The sequence below is a fragment of the Polypterus senegalus genome, chromosome 7 (genome assembly GCF_016835505.1).
Source record: "Polypterus senegalus isolate Bchr_013 chromosome 7, ASM1683550v1, whole genome shotgun sequence".
Classification (NCBI taxonomy): Eukaryota; Metazoa; Chordata; class Cladistia; order Polypteriformes; family Polypteridae; genus Polypterus; species Polypterus senegalus.
Window position 1 is genome coordinate 99,167,160 of NC_053160.1, and position 27,551 is coordinate 99,194,710.

Sequence of the window (27,551 nt, forward strand, 5' to 3'; positions counted from 1 at the left end):
TTCCAGCTCAACTCCATTACAGTTAATGGAGAAAAATACCTTCCAGTTATGACCATTAGGCGTAGAATTTCGAAATGAAACCTGCCCAACTTTTGTAAGTAAGCTGTAAGGAATGAGCCTGCAAAATTTCAGCCTTCCACCCACACGGGAACTTGGAGAATTAGTGATGAGTCAGTGAGTGAGTGAGTGAGTGAGTGAGGGCTTTGCCTTTTATTAGTATAGATTGACCACCATCCTATGCTGCCTAACTAAACTTTCCCCTGCCACCACTTTGCAGTCTTCAATCTCCTTCAGATTGAGCCTCCTGCATAAGATATAATCTATTTGTGTGCATCTTCCTGCATTCTTGTACATCACCCTATGTTCTTCCCTCTTCTTAAAATTCGAATTCACCACTGCTATGTCCATCTATTTCACAAAATCCACTATCATCTGACCTCTTCCAATTTCTGAATTCTCCAAAAAAATTACAGACAATCCCTAAATGTTTATTCTGTAGATTAAGTGGCAAATAAACAGTGACCTTGTGTTTCTCTCAATATACAGACTGCCAATTCATGTAAACTGAACTAAAGGATAAGTTCAGTATTTTTGAGGTTAAAGTTATTTCTTCACAATCATAGTATGTATTAATTTGCCAAATGAAACTGTGTTCTAAACTGAAATGTTTTATATACATTTTTAAAAATACCTTTGTCTGTTCCTGCAGCTTACAATGAGGCTTTAGGGTACTATGGTCGAAAAATAAAAGAAAACATCCTAAAAATGATCAAACATGTCCTCTATGAAGCAGCAAAGGTTTCTACTTAAGAAAACATGCCTTCTGCGTATATAAGGCATCCTTGTGATAACAGAAGAAGACTAGAAATAATTATTTTATCACAAATTCTTGGTACTAGTTTCTACAGGTAAAGATATGCTTCTTGTTTGTTTGTCCATGTGCAGCCATCATGACAACCACATGCAAAACCTCTTCCATGGCTGTCTTACAACAAAATGAAAAAAACACTTTGAAAATAAAAAAGCAGACTGTGTGGTAGTGCAGACTGAAGTGGTACAAATCAGATGTGAATGTTTTAATACATGATGAGTCACTCTTGCAGACAACAAGGTAAAAAAAGAATTTAGAACAATGTTTTTGAGTCAGTAAATTCTCTTACACGGAAGACAATCAATCCATAAATACATGCTGAGAACATTCAGACTCCATGTAGAACCTAGCACTGGGAGGCAGGAATGACAGCTCTGCACTAGCACTCTGTCTATGTTAAAACATCTGTACTGAACTTACAAACTCCAACCCAATTAAACTTACGTGATCTTTCTTCTGGTTTTGTGTGTGCTGTTAGATGTACTGTATATAATATAATATTATAATATAATGAAAAGAAGGCAGTGAGGGCTGGGTTCGCTGTGTGTGTTTGCTGTCAGAGCATGAGCTTCTGCAACCATTTACAGCAGGTACTTAGCCCCTGAAAAAGAAAAATGCCCCACTTCAAGCCCTAGTAATGTTCCATCTCAATATTTTCTCTCGCTGAATCACATGTGTGCTTTAACAATCCAGTGGCAGCAGTGAAAGAATGTACATGATTGCGTTACATTTTTCAGTTATTATTGCCTAGATGTCTACAGAACTAAGACAGCAGTTCACATCTGGGCATCAACATTTAATGTTAATAATGGCACAAGACTTTCTGAGATGAATCCCCGACCCTGGCCTTGAAGATGAACTTAGCAAAGTGAGGCATACCACCTGAATCACACAACAACAATTGGTCTTTTTACCTCCTTAAAATGACATAGAAACACTGTTTTCAAATATGTGTGCAATCGAAAGATGTGGATCAATAACAGATAATATTTTGTGGCAACTCCAGTACCCTTTATCTCCATGATCAAGTGCAAGAACATGCTAGTCAGTTTTTTTTTTAATTTATAAAATTTGCTTCACTTTAGAATCCAATTTAATGTTGCAAACTTTAAAAGGGGAAGGGTGATCACCTGGATTGCAGTAACTACAGGGGGATAACACTGCTCTTGATGCCAGGTATGGTCTTTGCTAGGGTGTTGTGGTGTGAAATTTTGTATATAAGTTGATAAATATTTTGTATGTCTTTATTTGTAAGTCAGGCAAAGCAAATGAAATATTATTGTTTTAATCATGAGAACAGCAATGCTTTGATGTTTAAAGACCCCCTCCAGTCTTTACGAATGACTTGGGAATTTATGGCAGAGTTGGGGGAAGTGCCTCAAACTAGTTTGGCAAGTGATTCTCTGCAGGCCAAACTACCTAGCTGGCAAGCTTCACTCAAGAAATAGTTTTTGGGTGTAGGTGTGAAAATAAGCCAATAACTGGGGGATGTGTCGTAACAAAATTCTACTGGTCTAAAGTTGGCTGTTTGATTTTGAATTTGAATTTGAAAGGTAATTCCACGCCAGGCCAGGGGGTGGCGGGGGGCACTAAACCTGCTCCTGTTATCTCTATAGACTGTTCCTTTTTTACACCATATACACACAAAAATAAAGCTGTCTTCCTCCACAGAAATCCCAGTCAAGAAGCTGCTCCTCCAAACAGTGTATAATACAGGGTTTACTACGAAAAATACCCAAAATACAGAAATACCTCCACTCAACCTAAACCAGAAATATTTACATAAAAAGAAAAATATTTACAAAAATCAATGCACAAGCAGAAGTGCTTGGTAAATTCAAGACAGTGTTCTACCAAGTTCCTCTCTCTCAGGAAGATCCAGCCACAAGACCCCCTCTAGAGGCTGAAAACTCCCTTTTGTATTTGGCACGAAGTGCCGACCAATTAAGCTGTTGAACGTCACCCTTCCACGGGCAAGTGATGACGTGGACGCATCTAAGAAGAGTGGCATCTCCTGCCCAGCAAAATTTACTATAAAAATGCAAGCAGCCGGCGCATGCGCGCATAACTATGCCGGCCTTTAAGTCACACACTACGCTTCTCTCATAAAACAGTTAAAAAGTAAGCCATTTTTTTTCTCCCCTTCCCTGAGCTACTGCCCAGACACCTGCCGATACGGGTTCCCTTTTATAAGCCACGGCAAGTCGATATTAAGGTGACTTCCACTTTCTCTTACTCTTCTAGCATTATGAGGTCACGGGAGGCACGCACACGAGTGGAAGACAGAGAATGCTATTCCCCCATTCAGTGGCAAAGCCGCCTTTCCACTCTGCATGAGACCCACTGCAACGCTCCCCAGAAGGCGCTTATATCCTCAGCGAATATGTCCTTCTGCGCTTTGTAAATGGACAAAAAGGCAAGCTTTTATTCTTTGTACTTTTTCCCTAACAAATGCTTCTCTCATAATCCTGCAGAGGACACAAAACTAATTTTTGGGTTTTTTTGCTAGTAATGCTACTGAGGCACATTACCACATGCATGTTCATTAACTTTTTGAGTCCTACCTCAAAAAAAACAACTAAAAAATAAATAACCTATTCTCAAAAAATGGGGGACTAAGTTACACTTATTGTCACACACATGTGCCTTGGGAACAGCTTAAAGTCCCTGGTGTTGGTAATTTAACACTGATCCACAAGATGGTGGTGTATACTGATGCCTCTTCTCTTCCTCCCCCTACAGACCGGATCATTGAGTGATCAACCATCGATGAGGTCACTTCCCATGTCCATCCCTGGCAGGCATTTAGACAGAGGCATTGACAGCTTGTACAGTCTTCCCTTAGATTTGTGTCCTGAGGACCATTCAATTTTGCTGAAAAGCTGTAACAATTTGCTGTTAACAAAATACAGGGTCACGGTGTCATCCCAAACATTTTCATTTGTTCTGTCTCTTTTTAGTGGTGTAGTTGGCAGGACGACAAAAATTTGTATGTGTAGTGAGTCCCAGAGTGTTGCAGCAACTTTTCGGACCATGGCAGCAGAGTTACAGACAATTCAAACTCAGGTGGGAGAACAACAGACTCAGCTTGCTGTGTCAGAGGTGTGCACCACCTAAGGTATTGTTGCCTTTACATCCAGATAACGATATTGTGACATATTTACTTATTTTTGAGTGTAACACTACCTGTTATCACTGGGAGCGAGCAGAACAGGCACACACACTGGCACCATTCCTGAGGGGGCCGGCTGAGCAGGCTAATTACAACCTCTAAGAGCAGGCTGCTGCAGACTATAATCAACTAAAGCATGGAATGCTGCTGAGGTACAGGATCGGTTCAGACCAGCAAGGAATGGGCATGTAGTAAGTGGAGACTTTGATCTATGGGGCAAAATTGAGTGTTATCTAAAGCCAGGGGAAAATGACTCAAAACAAATAGTCAAGCTGGTCGCTTGCGACTTCCACCATACCAAAGCCTAACCATCACCAGACTGCATCATTGGTTGGATGCAAGTAGAATCCTCTTACCCCTCTCCATCTGTTTCAAGTGCGGGGAGGTGGTCCACACCACAACAACCTACCACCAATCCTTTGCTCCTTCCCTACACTTTGATTGTTGTAATTAGCAGGTATACGGTCACAGCAATGATAGATTCCAGAAGTAACACTTCCATTGTTGCTCACCGTTTAGTGCTACCGCAACAGTGGGAAACACGAGGTACAACCAGTCTGACCTGCATTCACAGAGAAACCTATTAGTGCAAACATGTCTAATATATAATCACCTATCAAGGGGTTACTCATATGACCAGGGTGGCTGTTATACACAGTCCACCCTACCCTGTAATACTGGTCTGAGATTGGTTACAAAGCAAAAGTGGAGAAGCACAAACCACCATTGGAAAAACACTGGGCCTGACCATAGATGACGAAAATCCATCTCAAGCTGTCTCCATGCCGTGTTCTCAATCAGTCAAACAAGGGGATGGGGATAATCAGTATGATGTGGGTGGTCTCCCGTCAACTTGTGATGACACCTCTATGGAGACAGAGGTCAAGGTGTTGCAGTCCTTCGCCACTCCTACTGAGGTCACCTTTGACCACTTTACAATTTCAATGTCAGCAAACTCTGGGCCTCCTTTAAAAGACAGCAGAAGAACAATGGTTCCCTAAATTTTGTTTTCGCTGACGGTCAACGTACTTCTCATCCCATGCCACCTGGCCCCCAGTTTGTACTAAATAATAATTTATTATATCACTTAGCAGAACATGAGGGTATGTTAAGGTCGCAGTTGCTAATTCCAAACTACTGGCAGAAGGTCTGTAAATTAGCTCACGCACACATCCTACCTGCCCATTTAGGAGCCGAGAAGACATTAGAGTGGATTCAATTTTGATTTTATTGGCCTGGAATAAATGAAGTGGTCCATTGTTTTTGTACATCCTGCACAGAATGTCAATTACAGGAGATTCCTTGGAAAGACAGTGCTCCTCTGATACTCGTGCCGCTCACTGATATTCCCTTTGGTCAATATTTTGGTCAATATTGTAGGTCCTCTAGAGCCCTTTGCCCTTGGCTATAAATATGTACTTGTGCTGGTGGATTATGATACACGATACCCCAAGGCATTCCCCTTGAGCATTGCCAATTCAAAGAATATCACAGGAAACTGGTAGGGTTCTTTGTTTGTGTTGGTATCTCTAAGGAAGTTCTACCAGCCCAGGGAACACACTTCACCTCAGAGATGTTCAGGGAGGTTGCCAAGTTAAGACTTCAGTGCACCAAGCTCAAACTGATGGTCTATTGAAACAGTTCAATTTCACGTTTAAACAGATACTATGTAAGGTCGTCAGCGAAGATGGGAGGAAACTGGGATCAGTTACTCCCCCTCGTTCTATTTCCTTAACAGGAGGATCCACAAGCCTATACTGGGTTCTCCCCCATTGAGTTGTTATATGGACAACAACCCCGGGGATTATTAGATTTCCTAAAAGAAGGTTGGGAGGATGAGGCACTCCCTTCCACAAATATTCTGGTATATATCGCACAATTCTGCAATAGACTTGCCAAGATTTGTTTTGATCTGTCTTAAACTGCAGGCCTGCTGTTGCGATCGTAGTATGATGCTCTGTAAATTCCATCCCGGAGATCGTGTCAAGGTGCTCATTCCCAATTGCCATTCTAAATTACTGAACCATTGGCAGGGCCCTTGTGAAATAAAGGAAAGAAAGGAACTGGTCGATTATTATCTTTCACACTTATAGTATCACAGCCATCCCTTTCCATCACTTTTAGATAAGCGTATAAATGTATATATGCTGAATAGCTCCTTTCAATTTTCTTTATACCGGAAACCTATTGATCGTAATACTTTACTACATGCTTCTAGTTTTCACCCCAGATCCTTAATCAATAATTTACCCGAACCTCAATTTTTTCGTATTCACTCAGAATAGAACAATTTTATTAATCAAGCTAGGGATATGAAAGTTTGTTTTTTACAAATTGGATACTCTAAAACCTGCATCAAGAGTGCACTTAAATGTGCTTTTCACACCAATACTACTTACATTCATCCATCCATTATCCAACCCGCTATATCCTAACTACAGGGTCACGGGGGCCACAGGCAAACACGGACTGAAAATGTCCAAAATAACACACGCTTTATTCTTACAAATGTCACCGAACAAAAGACAGTGCTCCAATCAACACAATACTCCAGCCTTTTTATGCCACCTCCACTCCTCTCATGCAACCTCATCCTCCTCGACCCGACTCTGGCTTAGAATGGAATGAGGCGGCCTCCTTTATAGTGCACCTGGAAGTGCTCCCGGTGTCTCATGATTAACCTCTGGCAGCACTTCCAGGTGTGGAAGAAGTGCTGTATAGGAACCCCACTACTCTTATGGCAGCACTTCCGGGTGTGGCGGAAGTGCTGAATGCCCAGACTCTGGAGCTGTCGAGGTGCCCCCTGTGATGGCCACGGACCCCCAGTGGGTTGAGCTTCTGAGCTCCAAATCCGTGGCTCCGATGTAAACCAAAGGGGCTGCCCTTTCCTGTCCCAGGGGAGGTACTCCTGGTAGTACGCCCATTCCCCCAGTCTTCTCTTATAATGGACATCCCGTCCAGGCAAGATCCCTGGCCGTCCATCACATTATATTTTTTTTTTTATTATTTCAGTTCATTAATACTTTGCTGTGCCCTGAAAAAGAGGTTCTTCCTCACAACGCTTAGGCTAGATCTACACCTTGCATCACATCAATCACTTCTTATGTTTGCCTTTCTAGGCTTCATGATAGATATATATATATATATATATATATATATATATATATATATATATATATATATATATATATTTTTTTTTTTTGATAATTATTGTAAATGACAAGGGCTGATAGATTTTTTTTAAATTTTGTTCACACAGTTTTTTAGTTTTTTTTGTTTCGTTTCTATTGCTTGCTGTTGATTATACTGTCTTTATATTTTTATCATATTTTGTTTGCTTTTGTATAGTAATTACAATATTTTCTTATATGTTCTGTTGGCAAATGTACAACATATATTTTTGTTATGTTTGCAAATTTTTTTGTATTATATGTGGGATATTAAATTTGAGTTTATAACTAGTTTGCGGGAACATTCTATTTTTCCATATGTTGATTGTATTGTGTTTTACTTTTTGTAAAAGTTTTTGTTGTATGCACTAGAATTTATTTTATAATAACTGCCTTTACTTATTTGAGTGAGACTGGAATTATACATTTTGACATTTTTTTTCTTTTTCTTTTACAGGTATATGCATTTAAAATACATATAAAAACTTGTTTTGGGTTCTGGTTACTTTATCTCTTCGATTATTTGGTGAAACAACCAAACTGCTGGCCTCGAAATGGATTTACCATGTCAGTCTGTTGAAATTGTAGAAGGAAAGGGGACTTGACTGTTCAACCCTGTTCTTTCTTTGTGCACAAAAGTTCCTTTCATTTTGGAACCAATTTGACAACCAGCCAACAACATGAGCTCGAAGCAGCCATCTCGTCTGTCTCAGAAGTAGTAGATGAGAAACCCAGTAGGAAATTTCTGATTACGCATGACATCATTACAGAGCCAGGGTTAGTCGTCTGAGAGCGCCAATACTGCCTCCTGGAAGCAAAATGTGTAAAAGTGGAGCTTGAGACAAACCGAATACTAAACCTTGGTGTAATAGAGGAAAGTTTCAGTCCCCAGTCTAGTCCAATCACTTCGATCCTTAAGCCTGACACCATTTGGCGCTTTTGCAATGACTTCTGTCGACTTAATCAAGTCTCCCAGTTTGATGCTTATCCAATTCCGCGCATGGATGAACTCCTCGAGCGGCCTAACAAGAAACAAACGGTACTCTTTTTACCGTATATATACCTCAGAAGTTACTTGTTGTACACAATAGCATATGCAACAAAGAGATGCCTGTGTATTGTAGCATGCAAGTTGAAGTGACAGAATATGAGAGAAGCATAACACAAGATGATTTCAAAAAGTTTTAGCTATAGATCAGAATGAAAAATAATACAGTCAGGTCCATAAGTATTTGGACAGTGACAAAAATGATATCATTTTGGCTCTGTATCTCACCACAATGGATTTGAAATTAAGCATTCATTATGTGATTGAAGTGTAGAATTTCAGAGTTAATTTAAGGAGTTTACCAAAAATACTGTATAAGCCATTTAGGAATGACAGCCATTTTTCTGCATAGCTCCCCCATTTCCAGGGGCTCAAAAGTATATGGACATTTGACTGACAAGCTGTTCCACAGCTAGATGGGAGCAGATCCCTCATTATTTCATTAACTATTAAGCAGGTAAGAAGTCTTGAATTGATTCTGAGTTTGAAATTTGCATTTAGAAGAAAGCTGTCACTGTGAACTCTCAATATGAGGTCCACAGAGCTGTCCATAAAAGTAAAGACAGTCCATCATTAGGCAGAGAAAATAAAACAAGCCCTTTAGATCATTTGGTACATTCTTAAAAGAAGGAACACACTGGTGAATTCCACAACACCAAAGGATCTGGAAAACCAAAGAAGACAATTGTGCCCCTGATGATTACAGAATTCTGTCCTTGATGAAGAAGAACCTCTTCATAACATTTAACCAAACAAAGAACACTCTCCAGGAGGTAGAGCTATCATTGCCAAAGTCTATAATCAAGAGAAGACTTCATGAAGGTAAAGACAGAGGGTTTATTACAAGGTGCAAACCACTGGTAAACCTCAAGCATAGGAAGGACAGATTAGACTTTGCCACAAAATATATTTAAAAGCTTGTCCAGTTCTAGAACAATTTTCTTTGGAAAAAGGAAGCTAAGATCAATATATGCCAGAATGCTGCAAAGAGAAGACTATGGAGAAGAGAAGAAATGGCTCATTATCCAATGAATACCACATCATCTGTGAAACATGGTGAAGACAGTTTTATGGCCTGATCATAAATGGCTGTGAATGGAAGTCAGTCACTACTGTTTATTGATGACAAGACTGCTGCCAGAAATATCAGAATGAATTCTGAAGTGCATAGGGCTATACTATCTGCTTAGCTTTAGCCAAATGCTGCAAAACTGATTGGATGACGCTTCACAATACAGATGGATAATGAGACGAAACACACTACAAAAGCATACCAACTGCTTTTCAAGGCAAAGAAGTTGAATATTATTCAATGCCCAAGCCAATCAACTTACCTTGAACCAATCTGATATGCATTTCACTTGCTAAAGACAACACTGATGGCAGAAAGTCCAATGAACAAAAGGCAACTGAAGACAGCTGCAGTAAAGGCCTGGCAAAGTATTACTAGGGTGGAACCCCAACACTTGGAAATGGCCATGGGTTCCAGATTTCAGCAGTCATTGACTGACTTCAACTAAATATTGAAAATGATCATTATATTTATGATTATGTTAGTTTGCCCAAATACTTTTGAGCCCCTTAAAATAGAAGGACCAAATACAAAAATTTCTGTTTTTTACTAAACAGCTCGTACAATATTTTTGTTAAACCACTTGAATTAAAGCTGAAAGTCTATACTTCAATCAAATCTTGATTGCTTTGTTTCAAATCTATTGTGGTGATGAACAGAAAATTGTTTCACTGTCCAAATACTTATGGACCTGACTATATAAAATAACAATGAGAAAGAGAAAGATAGTTTCGGTGGAAAATATAAATACAAAATGTATAATAAATACCTAGAAGAAGACTTGATGTCATGAAGTTCTAGGAAATAGTTTACCTTGATCAGTAATATTGTGGGCAAGAGTCCAGGTATAAACTACTCCATATATATGTACATCCTGGGAGTCACTTGCATTGTAGACTTCAATCCAGTTCGGATCCGAGATACAGAAACACAATGACACCAGAGAGAAGCACTGAGAGACAGCTGATGAAGGTAGGCTGAGCTCCATAACCTGGCAGTGAAGACAAATAGGCTATGAAAGTTCACTATGGTATTGTTCAACCGCAGCTAAGAAGTAAAATGAAATTTCATAATTTTAAAACAACCCACTGCAGACAGATGCAGCTGAAAATCTCAATCATTAGGATAACAAAAAGGAGCAAGCACATGTAAGCTAGTCAGTATCTATTAAAGTTCCATACCTTTACTTTAACTTGGCACACCAGCTGGGATTTTAATAATCAACTGAAGTCACACAGGGTAGCTTCTTAAACATTTTATCTCACATCATGCCCTGATCTCAAAAGGAAAAGGATTGTCTTCCAATACCTTGTGCCATTTGATGTGACTGAAGCTGTGTTATTTCAGACCTACAATCTTGTACAAGAATGAAAATATTTGTATAGTCACTTAAACTGAGTGTAAAAAAATCTTAACATTGCACAGTAATTATGTAGTACATTTTAAATACATACCTGTATTTAAATGGAATGCATTATCAACAGGAACATTCAAACAAGAATAATCTGAAATTCCTCAAATAAGGCATTGTACCAGTGATTGATGCATATTTTTAGTTTTAGTATTTTTGAACAACCTGGAGAAATTCTGTTCTGTTTTCCTTGGGTATACAACAGTTATACAACATAGTCTTTAGCATAATTTTTAATCAAGGTCACTTTCTGCAATTTCAATCAATTGCTTGCTTGATGACAATTCTCTATTTTCTTCAATAAGTCTATAGATTCAGCAATGACCAGTAGAGAAGTATCTTACAAAGATGTTATTATTTTGACTATTAAGGCACAAGAACACATACAACTTGCAATCTGTAACTGAAAAAAACCATACTACACATTAAAGACCCACTTTTCCTTGCTGCTTTAACAAAATAAATAAAATAAATTCCTTGTTGTTCACATACAGACTGACTATATCACAAGAAAATGTTGTAATGGCATAAAAATATCTTAAAGGTTTAGTAATATGGTATATTATGTTTGTTTTACCCAAAATATGTTACAGACTTACTCCTCTTCCATAACTGTACAGCCATATACAGTATAACAATGTCAACAATAAACTTTCTCAGGACATCACAACGATCAAGGTAATTAGCAACAATGATGAAACTGCACAGAGGACTGGTGTAGTAACAACAATCTCACATAAGACTTTACATATAACCAATTACTTAATAAGAACCCATTGCACTCAGATCATACTGAAAGTAGTACAAAAACACAACCACTTTCTTAGGAACGTCAGGAAATAGAGGATGAGCATAGGGTTAACTCTAAAATGTTTATAATTTGCACCGCCACAAGACAACACTGGTAGCACCACTGTGTGGTGTACTAACATAAACAGAAAAAGAAATGCAATCATTTAAAAAATGATTTATGCATAAAAAAAGATTTATTTCAATCGCACAAACAAAAAATATTTTTGACCACTAATAAAGATTATATTCACTAAAACAGTTTTGACCTTTACAGTCTGTCAGATATTGCTGTAGCATCTGAGGCTAAAACAGCACATTCAGGAACAGTGAACAGTTTATCTTGATGCTGAATTCACTGCAAATAATTAGTAATCTGATCACATGACTATTACCAACTATACAAAAAAACCTATCACTGCACATTAACATTTGCAATCCTCTTTATTACATTATCCCTGTCCCCCATTTGTATACATTTACTTTTTCATTTCCAAATGAAACAGAAATTAAAATTTCTATGCCAATAAAAACCTAAACCTTGTAAATTAAAATAATTATTTTCTCTTAACTTGCTACTGATTTTGAACAAAACAGGTTCACAGGAATGTTTATTTTCACTTTATGAAGTATAATTTTTAATCTATTGCTGAAAGGCAACCTAAAAATTCCTTTTAATACTTCAGATAAAAAGTTGTTGAAAAGTAAAAAAAAAAAGATACATTTTTGAATGAAGCATTTTTCAATATATCTGTTCTTGGTTATCTGTTATTTTAGGATTACTGCAAAAAAAATCTGCCTGTGGTACTGCAATTTCATTTCTTGGAAAAATATTTCAAATAAAAATGGTCAGGGATAAAAATGTGTTCAGCATTTGATTGGAATTTCTTTAAAAACTACAAATTATCATCATGAATACCCATGTTTATTCTGGTATATTTAATTAACATTTATATCACATTTACATTTGTCATATGAGAAGAAGTTCTGTTGCAGAAATTCTCTGTCAACAAGTCTGACAGGCAGAATGGAAAGTCTTAAATGACCCCTGGGCCAGATTTTTTAAAATTTTATTATGCCCAACAGAACACCTCATAATCATTTTAACATCAGCAAGTAATGAAATTTGGTTGCATGAATAGAATTTTCTGTTTATTTCATCACTGATGGTTAATAACAGAGGCATTAATAGCAATCTGCCATGGGCTGGTATCCTTCTTTCAGTCAATATAGCTATCATTCCTATTGATCAATACAATAGTTGTAACACGAAAATAATAATTGGTGAGATAAGGAAATAAAATAAAATAAAATTCAACCTACTTAAGAATTTTCTCAACACTGTCCAAACACAGTATCTGTCACAATTATGGCAAAATTATTACCTTTGATACTACAATTGCAATTATTACCTTTAATTAACAGTACGCTGAAATATACACCTTCTCTTGTCAACTGCATATGCTGTATTCTGTTTACACACAATACATTAGACCTACCACTTTGCAAAAAACTGCATAAACATTAATAAGAAATTGTTAAATGCTATATTTGGTGAAAATTAAAGATTTTGTGTTTAATAATGTTTATTCTTTACAATAAAGATACAGCACACTTATTATAACATTTTTGTTGCTGTTTTAATAGAGTAAATTACTGATATACAAATACTTATAAAGTAAACTTCATGTGTAACACATAGTCCTTTATTATTTTTTCAAAATAAATGTTACTTCTGAAAAGTCAGATGTCACCACCTCTCATTATTCAAAAATATAAAATTTGGGAAAATCTCAAAAACAGAAATGTTAAAATATTGCGGGTGTATGTAAAATCAAAGCAGATGACAAAATCTTAATTACACTAAAGTAAAATGAATAAGTCAATGTAAACAAAATCTGATAGTTCTGTTATGCATGTATGTCAATACATTAAATGTAAAAAACGTGAATATACAGTAAGGTCAACAGATATTTACATAGTAACACGTTGTTACATGCTGCTACCAGACTCAGTCCTTGAGCAGTTGTGTCCCTGTTTTCGAAAAGGCAGTCAATAATTTTCTTAAAGAAGCAGTATTGCAAGTATATTGCAAGTATCTGTATCTGATTTTCAGCATATATTCCTCATTAACATAAAGAACCGTCATGTTAATGTACGCTTCCATAGTTCTACTTAACCACAAATCGCTTGTAGTTGCATAAAGCACCACTTGCTTCATGATACATTTTGATTTTTGTCCTACATGTGGGTAAAAGTATAGGAACTGCAACTTCCAAAGAATATTTACAGGAGGGAATGATTTCCCTTACTCCGAGTATTGATCATTTTTAAAAAGCTCTGTTAACCAGAGTCTATTGTTTTTTTGATAAATAAATTGCGAGGGTTCCCGGGTCCTCCCTGCATGGAGTTTGCATGTTCTCTACGTGTCTGCGTGGGTTTCCTTCAGGTACTCTGGTTTCCTTCCACAGTCCAAAGACATGCAGGTTAGCTGGATTGGAGATCCTAAATTGTCCCTAGTGTGTGCTTGGTATGTGTGTGTGTGTTTGTGTGTGTGTGCACACCCTGCGGTGGGCTGGCATCCTGCCCGGGGTTTGTTTCCTGCCTTGCGCCCTGTGTTGGCTGGAATTGGCTCCACCAGACCCCCGTGACCCTGTAGTTAGGATATAGCGGGTTGGATAATGAATGGATGGATGGATGGATGGAAAATGCAAGGGCTACTGCTATCTGATTTTGCTTCCAATTGCAGGCTACATACTGGCATTCGTTACATCAGAAACATGTAATGTTTATATGTGTTGCGGACTAAGGTTATCAAAAGTAATTAAAAAAATCAATAAGTATCGATTTTAACATTTTAAAATTATTGCAATAGTCATCATTCACGGTATCGATTCTGTAGGATACGTTACGAATTTGCTGTTCCGTTTCCACCCACTTTAATACCGTATGGCAACTTCAGCGACTTCGGAGCTCCTCAGTGTACACAGCGTGCAATCAGAACTATAACTGCGCCACTCGGATGACTGCGGCCTAAACGGTTGCCAATGTCACTTGATGAGTTGACCGGCTCAGCATAAAGGGCTGACACGCCAAGAGATACAAAGAATTTCGCGAGATGTCTTCTTTTACAATCACGGAAATATTAATAATTAAAAACCCATAAACTGTTGAGTTTGAAGGATGTGACGTTAATTGTTTCAACAAGTTAAATCATTTTTTGTTGTTTAGTTAAACTTTTAACGCAATAAGACGAGGTCTGGAATTATTTTTAACTGTGGGTCAGTTACATTCTGTGCTGTTTATTTAGAAACAATAGTCTTTAGCACAAGGGCTCCTTCGCTCCCTCGATTTTTAAACTGTCACCGTGAATTGTATTGCCCTAGGGTGTTACTTTTATTTTATTACAGCGATTTTACAATTATACTTCATCACATTCCCTATATAATTTAAGGTGCTATAACTAAGCTGCATAAACCGTAGTGCGACTCCTTCGTGTGCTCATATACCTCCAGCAGTACTTTAGAGCATGTAGTTAGTACGTCAGGGCTCATTTAGATAGGCATATAGATAGATAGAACTTATACAGAACTTTATTTGTCCACATGGGGAAATCTGGCCTTTTGCAGAAGCTCGTATATATATATATATATATATATATATATATATATATATATATATATATATACACACACACACACACACATGAGATATATAAGACCATATTAATGTTTTTTACATTAATGTTGTTTAATGCTTATTTTAAAATTTTAATTGATATTGTTAAAAAAAAGACTGCAGTATTTATTAAATTAAAATTTAATGCCATTTTTAACATTTCATTGTACTACCTCAGTAACAGTATTTGTTTTCATCATATTAAAAAAAACTGTTGACTGGATTTAAACTTGTTACTCCTTATTGTTTACAGAACTTTAATCTGACCTTTTACAAAAGATTGCACTACCTGAAGTATCTGCATTTAATAATTACAATTACAATTTCAAGTATGTGTTTTCATGAATGTAACGATTTAGTGTGTTACAGATAATTGCAATTGCAATATAAATTTCTCGAAAAAAATAAAGGAACACTTTGAAAACACATCAGATGTCAATGGGAAAAAAATCATGCTGGATATCTATATTGATAGAGACTTGGTAAAGTGTTAGGAACAAACAGATGCCACATCCTTTTATGGAAATGAAAATTATCAACCTACAGAGGACTGAATTCAAAGACACCCTGAAAATTAAAGTGAAAAACATGATGCGGCAGACTAGTCTATTTTGCCGAAATTTCATTGCAGCAACTCAAAATCGTACTCAGTAGTTTGTATGGCCCACACATGCTTGTATGCATGCCTGACATCGTCGGGGCATACTCCTAATGAGACAATGGATGGTGTCTTGGGGGTTCTCCTCCCAGATCTGGACCAGGGCATCACTGAGCTCCTGGACAGTCTGAGGTGCAACCTGGCAGTGTCAGATGGACCGAAGCATAATGTCCCAGAGGTGTTCTATTGGATTTAGGTCAAGCGAGGGTGGGGACCAGTCAATGGTATCAATTCCTTCATCCTCCAGGAACTGCCTGCATATTCTCGCCACATGAGGCTGGGTATTGTCGTGCACCAGGAGGAACCCAGGACCCACTGCACCAGCACAGGGTCTGACAATGGGTCCAAGGATTTTATCCTGATACCTAATGGCAGTCAAGGTGCCGTTGTCTAGCCTGTAGAGGTCTGTGTGTCCCTCCATGGAAATTCTTCCCCAGACCATCACTGACCCACCACCAAACCGGTCGTGCTGAAAGATGCTACAGGCAGCATAACGTTCTCCACGGCTTCTCCAGACCCTTTCACGTCTGTCACATGTGCTCAGGGTGAACCTACTCTCATCTGTGAAAAGCACAGGACGCCAGTGGTGGTCCTGCCAATTCTGGTATTCTATAACAAATGTCAGTCGAGCGCCACGGTGCTGAGCATTGAGCACAAGGCCAACTAGAGGATGTCAGACCGTCATGCCACACTCATGAAGTCTGTTTATGATTGTTTGGTCAGAGACATTCACACCAGTGACCTGCTGGAATCATTTTGCAGGTCTCTGGCAGTGCTCATCCTGTTCCTCCATGTCCAAAGGAGCAGATACCGGTCCTGCTGATGGGTTAAGCACCTTCTACGGCACTATCCAGCTCTTCTAGAGTAACTGCCCGTCTCCTCCATGCCCTTGAGACTGTGCTAGGAGACACAGCAAACCTTCTGGCAATGGCATGTATTGATGTGCCATCCTGGAGAAGTTGGATTACCTGTGCAACCTAAGTAGGGCCTCATGTTACCAGTAGTGACACTTACCATAGTCAAGTGCAAAACTAGTGGAAACACAGTCAGAAAATATGAGGAGGTAAAAATGTCAGTGGACTCCATCTGTTAAACCATTCCTGTTTTGGGGGTGTCTCATTGTTGCCCCTCTAGTGCATCTGTTGTTAATTTCATTAACACCAAAGCAGCTGAAACTGATTAACAACCTCCTCTGGTACTTAACTGAGTAGATCAATATCCCAGAAGTTTCACTGACTTTATGCTATACTCTGATTAAAAAGTGTTCTTTTAATTTTTTTGAGCAGTATATATGAAAAATGCACAGTTGACTGACTGACTCACTTATTCACTCATCAACAAAAATATTATTTCCCATTTACACAAATTTGGCAGGATGGTACATCTAGGGTAGTACAGTAAGTATCCACTATGAAAGGACATTTTGATATATGAATATTTTGGGATAACCCCTGCCCCCATACTAAAACTAAACACCCCAAAAATTCCAAAATGCTTTGATGGATTTGGTAGAAATTTGGTGACAATGTGGAAAAAAGAAAGCCGATACACGTTTTTTTAATTTGTTGACATTCTTAGTTAATAATGATCTAGAGAGTGGGATATTCTGAAGCACCATGTTCCTTTTTTCACCGCAGTACTGATAGTAATTGCGCAGAGAAATGGGGTGTGCCGCTTTATGTAAATGAAAGAAATGGGGTGTGCCGCTTTATGTAAATGAAGTCTGCATGTAGAAATGAACTGAAACAGTAAAGTCCAGTGAAGCTCAATGAAGACACGTTTAGCAGGTGAGTGCCAAGCACTGAGACTGTTAACATAGTCAAATTCGCACACATGATGTAGTAATAAAGACATTTAATATAAATTACCACCCTCATCTTTCATCTAATCTGCAACCTTATGCAAATGACAAAGTGGGGACAACTTCCATCTGCCAAATTGCTGCTCCAGATGATTCCATTTGCACTTACAAAGTTTAAATAAAAACACTGATGAAAGCAGCATGTCATCCAACCACTTTGGGGTAACAATTTTATTGTCTCACTAGTGTTTATCTTACAGAAGTGTTTTTAAAACTTTATGATCTTGGGTCCCAGTTTTACCTTTTTAAGTTCCTTGAAGACCCAGAGACAACATTTGAAGAATGTCGCGCCACCCCTACATTAATCAATTACAATTAGAAGAGCAGGAGGAAAGGAGAACCCTTGGTGAAATGAGTGTAGTTAAAAGCAGTGAAAAATATCGAGCACCGTTTTCAGTCACTTTGGTGGAAAGGGGGTGTGTCGTATGTGACAATAAATCCAAGTTAAAGAATGATTAAACTACTTTTTTTTTTTAACCAGTGCATAGCCTTGTGTTTTTTAAAAAGCCAACACAGCTGTCCACCTGCATATCATCATTAATTTCACAATGACAATCAGCATTAAGCACTTTTTGAACTTTAAAAAAAGAAAACACCACAAATTGATCGATAGAGAAGCAAGCCACAACCGAACAGAATGAAACGCAATTTATTCTATAGCTGATGGAAATGCTGTTTTATAAATGTGACAAGAAGAGGCTGGTGCTTTTGAGTGAGTAAAAGTAATTAGTAACCATTCTTTTTTTGTTGAAAGACATTTATTTAAATGCTATGTATGCTGAGCAAGTACTAATTTTAGGGTCTGATGTTAATAGAGAATCAAGACTTTTAGGAGTTTTTAGTTTTAAATGAACCAGCTATGAAACCACCTTTGTAACATTACCAAATAACTCCTTAATACAGAGTTCTGCTGCAGTCTCTTTCACACTAAACCATCAAGGACTATATGTAGCATGTTCAGCAGTAAGCAGCTCAAGTGACAATTTGAGCCCCTTGTTTAAAAAATACAAATACTGTATACAGAAAAGTACTGTTACATAATACTTTTGATACCCAGTAGCATTATAACTGATGCCCATTGACACAGAAAATTTTCCTACTGAATTTGGATAACATAGCTAGTTACTTAAATGTTTTAATTTTTTTGGAAGCTTCTACAAACAGAAAAGAAATATATGTGCACTTTTTAAAAGATGCTGTTTGGAATTAGATTCCTAAAACTGCACTTAGCATTTAGCACGTAGTTAGTCCTGATGTAAGTGCCTCCGATTTACCAGGGCAGTCATGCTTGGTGAATGTCTGTGCTTGATTAGAACAGTCATTTGCCATTTGGAGAGAAGTTTATAACAAAGACAGCTCACTCTATGAGAGATGGGGAGTACAAATAGAATGCACTAATCATCACCTTCCACGATTAGTAAATTGAGGCAGTCATAGTTGCAATCATGAATTTATTTGCAGCACTTCCAATGAAAGCACTAACAGTCTTGAATTAGAAAAACAACCTTCTGAGTTCAAGTCCACATTTTATAGTTGATTATGCAGGTCACAGCCAATGCCTCTACTGGGCATGCCATCGACTACCTTTTAAGTGAATGTGCTGTAGCATGTATGGATGATAAACATTAATTAAATTTTGCAACAAATGGACATTCAGATGCAGTTCTGTTATATGGAAATAAATATTTTTCTTTAGAAATTCTGACATTTTTCTCCCTATTCCATTGTAGACCATGAAGGCTCACTGATACGGCTATACTATACTATTCTGGTTATTAATTTTATTGCTGGGATATTTTCATTCAAACTGATCTTGAATAAATTGGTAAAACATGTTAATTTATATCAAACTTAGTTGGTTAAATGACTAAGTAGATATTCAATGGTCTATTTCCTAATATAAGAAAAAATAGACTTCCGTTCAAAGCAAAATACTGCTATGCATTAAATTTCACTGGTTATCTATTACAACAGCTTTGCTTGACTCTCCTTTTCAATTTTCGTTGTCATAATATATGTGCAAATTTGTTATTTTTATATGTGAAAAATTCTATTTCATTTATTTACTTAGAATAAAACCCACCTTCACGGGAATCCATCTGTTTGCTTCTTAGCAAATGATGGCTTAAAATTACCAAAGTATTTCAAAACAGGAAGAGTGTGAATCCTAAAGTAGCAATTTTGTTCATCCTAATGTATGTAACACGGAAATAAAAGATCTAGAAACCATGCTGGGAAATTTTGAAATGACAAAACAACAGAAGTGGATCAACATTACTTTTGACTTGCACATTTTGTGCAGATAAAAAAACTGACACTTCTGAAATTCTGCTGTAATATGGGTAATGTATATTTAAAGCCTGACTAAATAAAATGCAACAATCTATCATAATTACCAACACACCATTTCTACTGCATAATATTGTAAGAAAAACAGTCCAGAAGCAGTATGTGTTTAGCAATATACTTCAGCCAGAACTGAAAATAAAAGAAGAATATGTTGATATATTGAGTGACAGATGAGACACTATAAGAGAGAGCTGCTAGACAGATTAACTTTGTTTACTTATAAAGTACTTCGTTCATGAATAATGATGATACAGATGTGTCAGTAAAGTAATAGGAGTTTGACAGGCTCTAATGCATCATTCTATGGACACCCGATCATTCTGCATATAAAGCAAAACTATATGCTGCGTGCAAATACCAAAGAGAAGGGAGTTTTCCATGTTGTTCATTTCTTTGGGAAATTACACAGCATTATCAGCCTCCACAGCATACAGAGAGAGAGAGAGAGACAAGGTCTAAAAAGGCTGAGTGTACAAAAGATTCACCTCTGTAACATAACGTTTCAGGGAGATGTCAGAAATTATTTAGTGTGGGTAATAAGGCCAAATTTAAAGACTTGCCCCCTTGGTGAAAACATATAAACATAAGTTTCAATTCTAAATTGTTACTGTCAAGAGTGCAACATTCATTCAGCTGTATTTTTTTTTTCTTGGTGCTGCAGATCTAGAAGTGTTAGGTTCACCTGTACAACCATGAACACCGTGAATTACTGTTGAGGACTTAACCAAAAGTCTTAGCAGCTAGGCACAAAAATGCACAGTGCTGTACCTAGTTGGTGTGTTACAGTTATACATCTGCCATTTCCAAAAGATTCTTTCTATTGTTTAACATTCTGAGTGTTTTTTATCCATACATCTATTAGTCCTACACAAGGTAATAAGGAGAGAAAAGCCTTTTCCATCAGCCATGTTTCCAGCTGGTCCCAATCACGAATACAGAATACACTACACCTTATCAACTGTGAGCCAGACCTTAATTAAACAAAATTTTTTTGATCACTTAACCATTTTAAAAACTACAATTAAATTACTAAAGAACTGCAAAATGTGGTCTTTGAATTACAACAAACAGCTCTCCAATACCCTTTGGCATTTAATTTCCTCCTTTCTAGTACACCCATAACATTGATGATGAAGAAAAAAATGGATTACACTGAGAAAAAGTGCCAGGTCCTCAAGAAAATAATTCCCAGCAAGTACAAATAATTTGGCGGACTGTGAACAAGTCACAATAAAGCCACAGAGGCCTTAATACATTTCCCAGTATATCACATACGTCAGCCATAGTGTTACAGAATTCAGGAGTGAACCAGTTAAACAAACCAGTGCTAGAGGTTCATTGTCACCATATTCTGATGAAGAGTTACTGTAGTTTCCTCAAGTTCAACGGGCAAACTAGCTTTGTGTGTTACTCTACTAAAGGGTGATTAGCATATCATACGTTTGATTCAGATGAAGTCAAACTGCCACACGGTTTACTACAGTTTTATAGTAAGCTATGTCAATGTATAGAATTTTTTCTCTTTCTTTCTTTCTTTATTTTTACAAAACAAATACCAGTAATCGGCAGCAACCTATCAGCATTTATGCTGTGGTGGAGTGGAGGAGGCCAATGTACTAACAGACAAAAATCTGCGCTGTCATGCATTAAAAAGCAATTCGGACAAACCATGCTTTTTAAATTCCTTAAATGTAAACGCACAATGCGGGAAAGGGTAAACAGTAGCAAAATCATATAATGGGGTCAATAAGTGGCAGAAGCTGTCATAAAATTGGTTACGATCAAAAAGAACACTTACTCAGGCAATTGATTAATGTTATCACTGGTAACAGAAAAGGAAACGCCGATGACCAACTGTGCTTCTAAGTATGGAAGATAACTGGAAAAAACACATTCATAGCCGTCTAAAGAGCCGATTATTTATTAATGATTGTCTAAAACGAATGACTAATATTCAGTACTCAAAACACTTCAAATAATGACTACTGGAATCAACTTTCACCTACAACTGACTGTACCTGATTCAAGGAAAGCTCCCCTCGCAGGTCTTGGGATGCAAACTGTCTTTCTGGCACCTATTGTTGATGTCTCTCACTCGCTGTAGGGTCTGTTTTTCTGAACGGACCGGATATTGTGGAACACACAGTAAATTTCTTCTAAGAAATGAAACCCTAGCACAACATTTACGATCAGTATTGTATAAGATTACATAATAAAATATATAGAGAATGAAACGAGTGAGATGAAAGAGAGAAGAAAAGATGGAAAGGCGTACGTTCTCTATGACTCCCGTCACCTGTATCTACATATCAAACGCAGTCACGGAAAGTTGCCGCATTTGCAAGTTCAAACACACACAATAATGATCCAATCAAATTGTTTAGTTTTGTCACATGACGCCGATTTTACGAGCAATATGGCTGCTATTTTATGAGTTTTCAGCGCGCACAATAATAAATCCGATTGGAAACAGAGTAGCTGATTACGTTCCTTTGAAAATAATGTAAATCTCTGTTAAAAAAATAGAATGTGTTTTGCAGTTGCAGGAAGTAATACTATTGTATCAGCAGCCTGCTAAATGAAAAAGAGAATCTGACTTTACGGTACGATATGGCAAAACACGTGACAAAGCATTCAATCTGTAGACAAGCTATAACATTTACAATTTTAAATTACTTGAAATATTTTAACGGCGAATACCGCAGTAATTTTCACGCAAACTGTTAGAACAAAGGGGAGAGCTAGTATGTCTAAATGCATACTTGCAGTACAATACTTGCAGAATTAATACTAGTAGTAGTCGCAATTAAATGACATTGTTCCCGAAGAAGACCGTGTTTTACTTAGGTATATCTACGATTTTTAGGACTATAGACTTGTTCTTTTAATGTACGTGGCCTTTTTACGTTTTAGATTAAAGTCTAATTTTCCAAGTTAAATGTTGTCTTTAAACTTTTTTTCTCAATCCATTGTATTGTAATATTTCTTTGTTCTAGTGGTAGAAGATCCAAATTTAATTATGCTTAAGATTCAGACTCCACTTTAAAATTGTTTATCACTAAAGGGTTAAATTTAGAGAGATATATATTGATTTCATTAGAATGATAAAAGTGTCTACATTCAAACATGCAATAGATAACCTCATAGGGTGCATTGTGTCAAAAATATTGCAAGTAAAGCAGTTTAACATTTGGAAGTATATATGAGAGGGTGTTGGGTAAAAGGAGACTATTGTTCATTTATATTGGTTATGTTTGTCTGCCATTTGTTAAGCAGCTACAGAGGATATGTATCCTTCTCGGGGTGGAGGTTGATTTGTTTTTGATCCTATTTTTGTAAAAATTGATCTATTTGTATGGAATGTTGTGCGATTACAATAAAATCAATAAAATTAAGAAAAAAAAAGGATATGTAGCCTATCTTGTTAGACAGATTTCTGCCTCCTATAGTTTTTATTCAAAAGTAAGATTCCACCTAGTTCATTAAAATAATTCCTGTTAAACTACCGACACTATAATATGGTACTGAGAAATTCTAGTAATTACTTCATTTGTAGCCTCTGCTTCATTTGCTTTGTTTGTATTAAGCAGAACCAAGTACTGGTAGTGCTGTATGGTCATTTACTTGCCACTTTAGAGTTAATTTATAAAATGCAGCAAAGATCTAAAGTAGAAAATAAACAGTGTAATTCTGGTTAATGAAATTTAGTTTAAAATCCTCCTTCCCATACATAAACCTGTATAATGCCTAGTCCAGGGCTATTCAATTACAAATTCAGTTGGGCCAGATTTTCCAACCAAGAAATGTAGTTGGACATTTTCAGCAGCCATTAAGCAACAGGTAATAAGACATTTTAGACCATCACAAATGAATGGACTGAAAAATAAGTAATGTTTATTTATTGTTTCCCTTTTAAATTTGGTCACCAGCACATCAGAAATTGCATATAAAACAATTAAAAAGCTCTAACTGAACAGAATCTGAGGTAGTAGCAATACTTTTTTTCCACTTTTGAAATAAAAAATAAACAATGTTGGTCATATCTGACCTAGACACATCTCAAAGTGCATACAATCAAAAAAGTGCACAGTATTAGCAATAACATTTGTTTCCCTTTTGAAATAAAATAAATATTAAATATATGACACAGGCACATCACAAAGTGTATTTCACAGAATAGAAAAGAATTATCAATGCTATTAAAGCCATCAGTACACAAACCTATAAAAAGTGATAACAGTAATAAACACACATTAATACAACATCTACTGCACACAGGGAACGTAAGTTCTTTTTAAATCACCACATGTGTAATTAACTGATTTTTTTGCAAACAAACGAGGCTCTCATTGGAGTAACAATTCGATTAATTTGCGGAAGCCACACTCACTTGATGAAACTGGAATACAACTAAGACTAAGCATACAATTTATTATAGAATCATTTAATATGTAGTCAATGCCATAACCAGCTGTTTGTGGCCGAGATGCTAGTACAACTCACTGTTTCATAGACTACTACCACTTCTAGACACACAACAACATGCTGTATTGAATGTTTTGAATGTTGAATGTTTGCTAGGCTGCATGAAGCCCACAGGCAGCCATTTGAATAGGCTGGGCCTAGTCGCTTCTTGCCTTACTGAATGTATTTACAATGCAATTTCAAGGTGAAGGCTCTTGTAAACTTCTATGGATAAACAAAAATATCGTAAGTTGCAAAGTCTTCAACAACATGACTCATGAAAACTATTAAATGATCTATTCTCCTAAAATAGGCAGGGTTTAGTCAATCTTATCATTCGTGTAAAGGTAGATGCATTTTTTTTTCTTTTTATCAATGCATACCCTACAAATGACATCATACCTGTTGTCTTGAGCATTCCTCTACTTCCTGGTTTATGTGTCCCTGCTGATCAAATGAGGAGAGAGCTCTGCATAAACATGGCTTCAGGGCTAGATGGAATCAGCCCCAAGGTGCTGAAAACATGTGACAGTCATCTCTGCAGGTTCCTTCAATACCTACTGTTCCTTTCCCTGAATTTGCAGAAGGTTCCTCAGCTGTGGTAAACATCCTCTGGTCCCATTTCCAAAGAAAGGGCATTCCAGTGATCCCAATGACTTCAGACCAGTTGCTGTTACTTCATACAGTCATATGAAAAAGTTTGGGAACCCCTCTCAGCCTGCATAATAATTTACTCTACTTTCAACAAAAAAGATAATAGTGGTATGTCTTTTATTTTCTAGTAACAACTGAGTACTGGGGTGTTTTCTGAACACAGATTTTTAGTGAAGCAGTATTTAGTTGTACGAAATTAAATCAAATGTGAAAAACTGGATGTGCAAAAATTTGGGTACCCTACTTCATGGACAGGTGTGTCCAATCATGAGAAAAGGTATTTAAGATGGTCAATTGCAAGTTACGCTTCCCTTTGATTGTTATTCTCAATCTACATGCTTCGGTTAGGTCAGACTATCCTCAGGGCACAACGTGAGCTACCACAGCTATGCTGATGACACACAGCTGTATTTATCAATAGCACCTGATGACCCTGATTTTCTTGATTCACTAACACAATGTCTGACTTGTATCTCAGAATGGATGAATAGTAACTTTCTCAATTTAAATAAAGAGAAAACTGAAATCTTAGTGATTGGCAATAATGGATACAATGAGGCTATTAGAAATAAACTGGATACATTAGGATTAAAAGTCAAGACGAGGTAAAAAGCTTAGGGGAAATTGTTGACTGTAATCTGAATTTGAAATCGCATATTAATCAGATCACTAGGACAGCATTTTTTCACTTAAGAAACATAGCTAAAGTTAGACCTCTTATGTCATTGAAAGATGCTGAGAAATTACTTTACGTGTTTGTTTTCAGTCGACTAGATTACTGTAACGCACTCCTCTCAGGACTACCCAAAAAAGACATAAATCGCAGCTGCTAGAATCCTAACTAGGAAAAGAAAATCTGAGCACATCTCTCCAGTTTTGATGTCACTACACTGGTTACCTGTGTCATTCAGGATTGACTTTAAAATTCTGCTCATGGTTTATAAAGCCTTAAATAATCTCGCCCCATCTTATATATCGGAATGTCTGACACCTTATATTCCAAATTGCAACCTCAGATCCTCAAATGAGTATCTCCTTAGAATTCCAAGAACAAAACTTAAAAGTGGTGAAGTGGCCTTCTGCTGTTATGCACCTAAAATCTGGAATAGCCTGCCATTTGGAATTCACCAGGCTGATACTGTGGAGCACTTTAAAAAACTGCTGAAAACACATTATTTTAACATGGCTTTCTCATAATTTCACTGTAATCAAAATCCTGATACTCTATATCTCCAACTCATTATAATAACTATTCATGGTGGTTCTAAAATCTGTACTAACCCCTACTCTCTTTTCTGTTTCCTTTTCTGGTTGTGCCACCACCATCTACTCAAAGCACAGTGATGTTCCAACAATGATGGATGGATTAAAAGCCAGAAGTCTGTATTACCATCAACATCAAGTGACTCCATAAGAACCCTAACTACAAAGAGGACTATTTCATTTATGTTAGGTAGAATGCCCAGAGGGGACTGGGCGGTCCCGTGGCCTGGAACCCCTGCAGATTTTTTTTTTTTTCCAGCCGTCTGGAGTTTTTTTTCTGTTTTTTCTGTCCACCCTGGCCATTGGACCTTACTCCTTTTCTATGTTAACTAATGTTGTCTTATTTTAATTTCTTATTTTTTCTTTTTATTTTATTTTCTTCAGTATGTAAAGCACTTTGAGCTACTTTTTGTATGAAAATGTGCTATATAAATAAATGTTGTTGTTGTTTGACTCTCCTCTGAAGAGTGATAGCATGGGATCCTCAAAGCAACTCTCAAAAGATCTGAAAACAAAGATTGTTCAGTATCATGGTTTAGGGAAGGGCTACAAAAAGCTATCTCAGAGGTTTAAACTGTCAGTTTCAACTGTAAGGAATGTAATCAGGAAATGGAAGGCCACAGGCACAGTTGCTGTTAAACCCAGGTCTGGCAGGCCAAGAAAATACAGGAGCGGCATATGTGCAGGATTGTGAGAATGGTTACAGACAACCCACAGATCACCTCCAAAGACCTGCAAGAACATCTTGCTGCAGATGGTGTATCTGTAGATCATTCTATAAGCTCAATTTGCACAAAGAACATCTGTATGGCAGGGTGATGAGAAAGAAGCCCTTTCTGCACTCACGCCACAAACAGAGTTGCTTGTTTTATGCAAATGCTCATTTAGACAAGCCAGATTCATTTTGGAATAAAGTGCTTTGGACTGATGAGATAAAAATTGAGTTATCTGGTCATAATAAAAAGCGCTTTGCATGGTGGAATAAGAACACCACATTCCAAGAAATACACCTGCTACCTACTGTCATGCTGTGGGGCTGTGTGGCTAGTTCAGGGACTGGGGCACTTGTTAAAGTCGAGGATCAGATGAAT

At 37.2% G+C, this 27,551-nt stretch overlaps 1 protein-coding gene across 6 annotated transcripts in view; it reads right to left on the reverse strand.

Annotated features, from left to right (window-relative positions):
• Positions 1-22,406, reverse strand: part of LOC120532736 (transmembrane protein 127) — a 35,652-nt gene extending 13,246 nt beyond the window's left edge. Inside the window, exons 1-4 of one of the 6 annotated variants that reach the window (XR_005634354.1) lie at positions 22,098-22,347; positions 10,515-10,689; positions 10,147-10,324; positions 7,274-8,235 (exon numbers count right to left, since the gene is read on the reverse strand). Coding sequence is in view for 4 of the 6 variants with exons in the window: in XM_039759063.1 (XP_039614997.1) it covers positions 10,147-10,321 (175 nt within the window). In the remaining 2 variants the exon portion in view is untranslated. The other 5 variants (XR_005634353.1, XM_039759063.1, XM_039759060.1 and 2 more) reach the window with 5 other exon arrangements.
• Between the last annotated feature and the right edge of the window lie 5,145 nt (positions 22,407-27,551).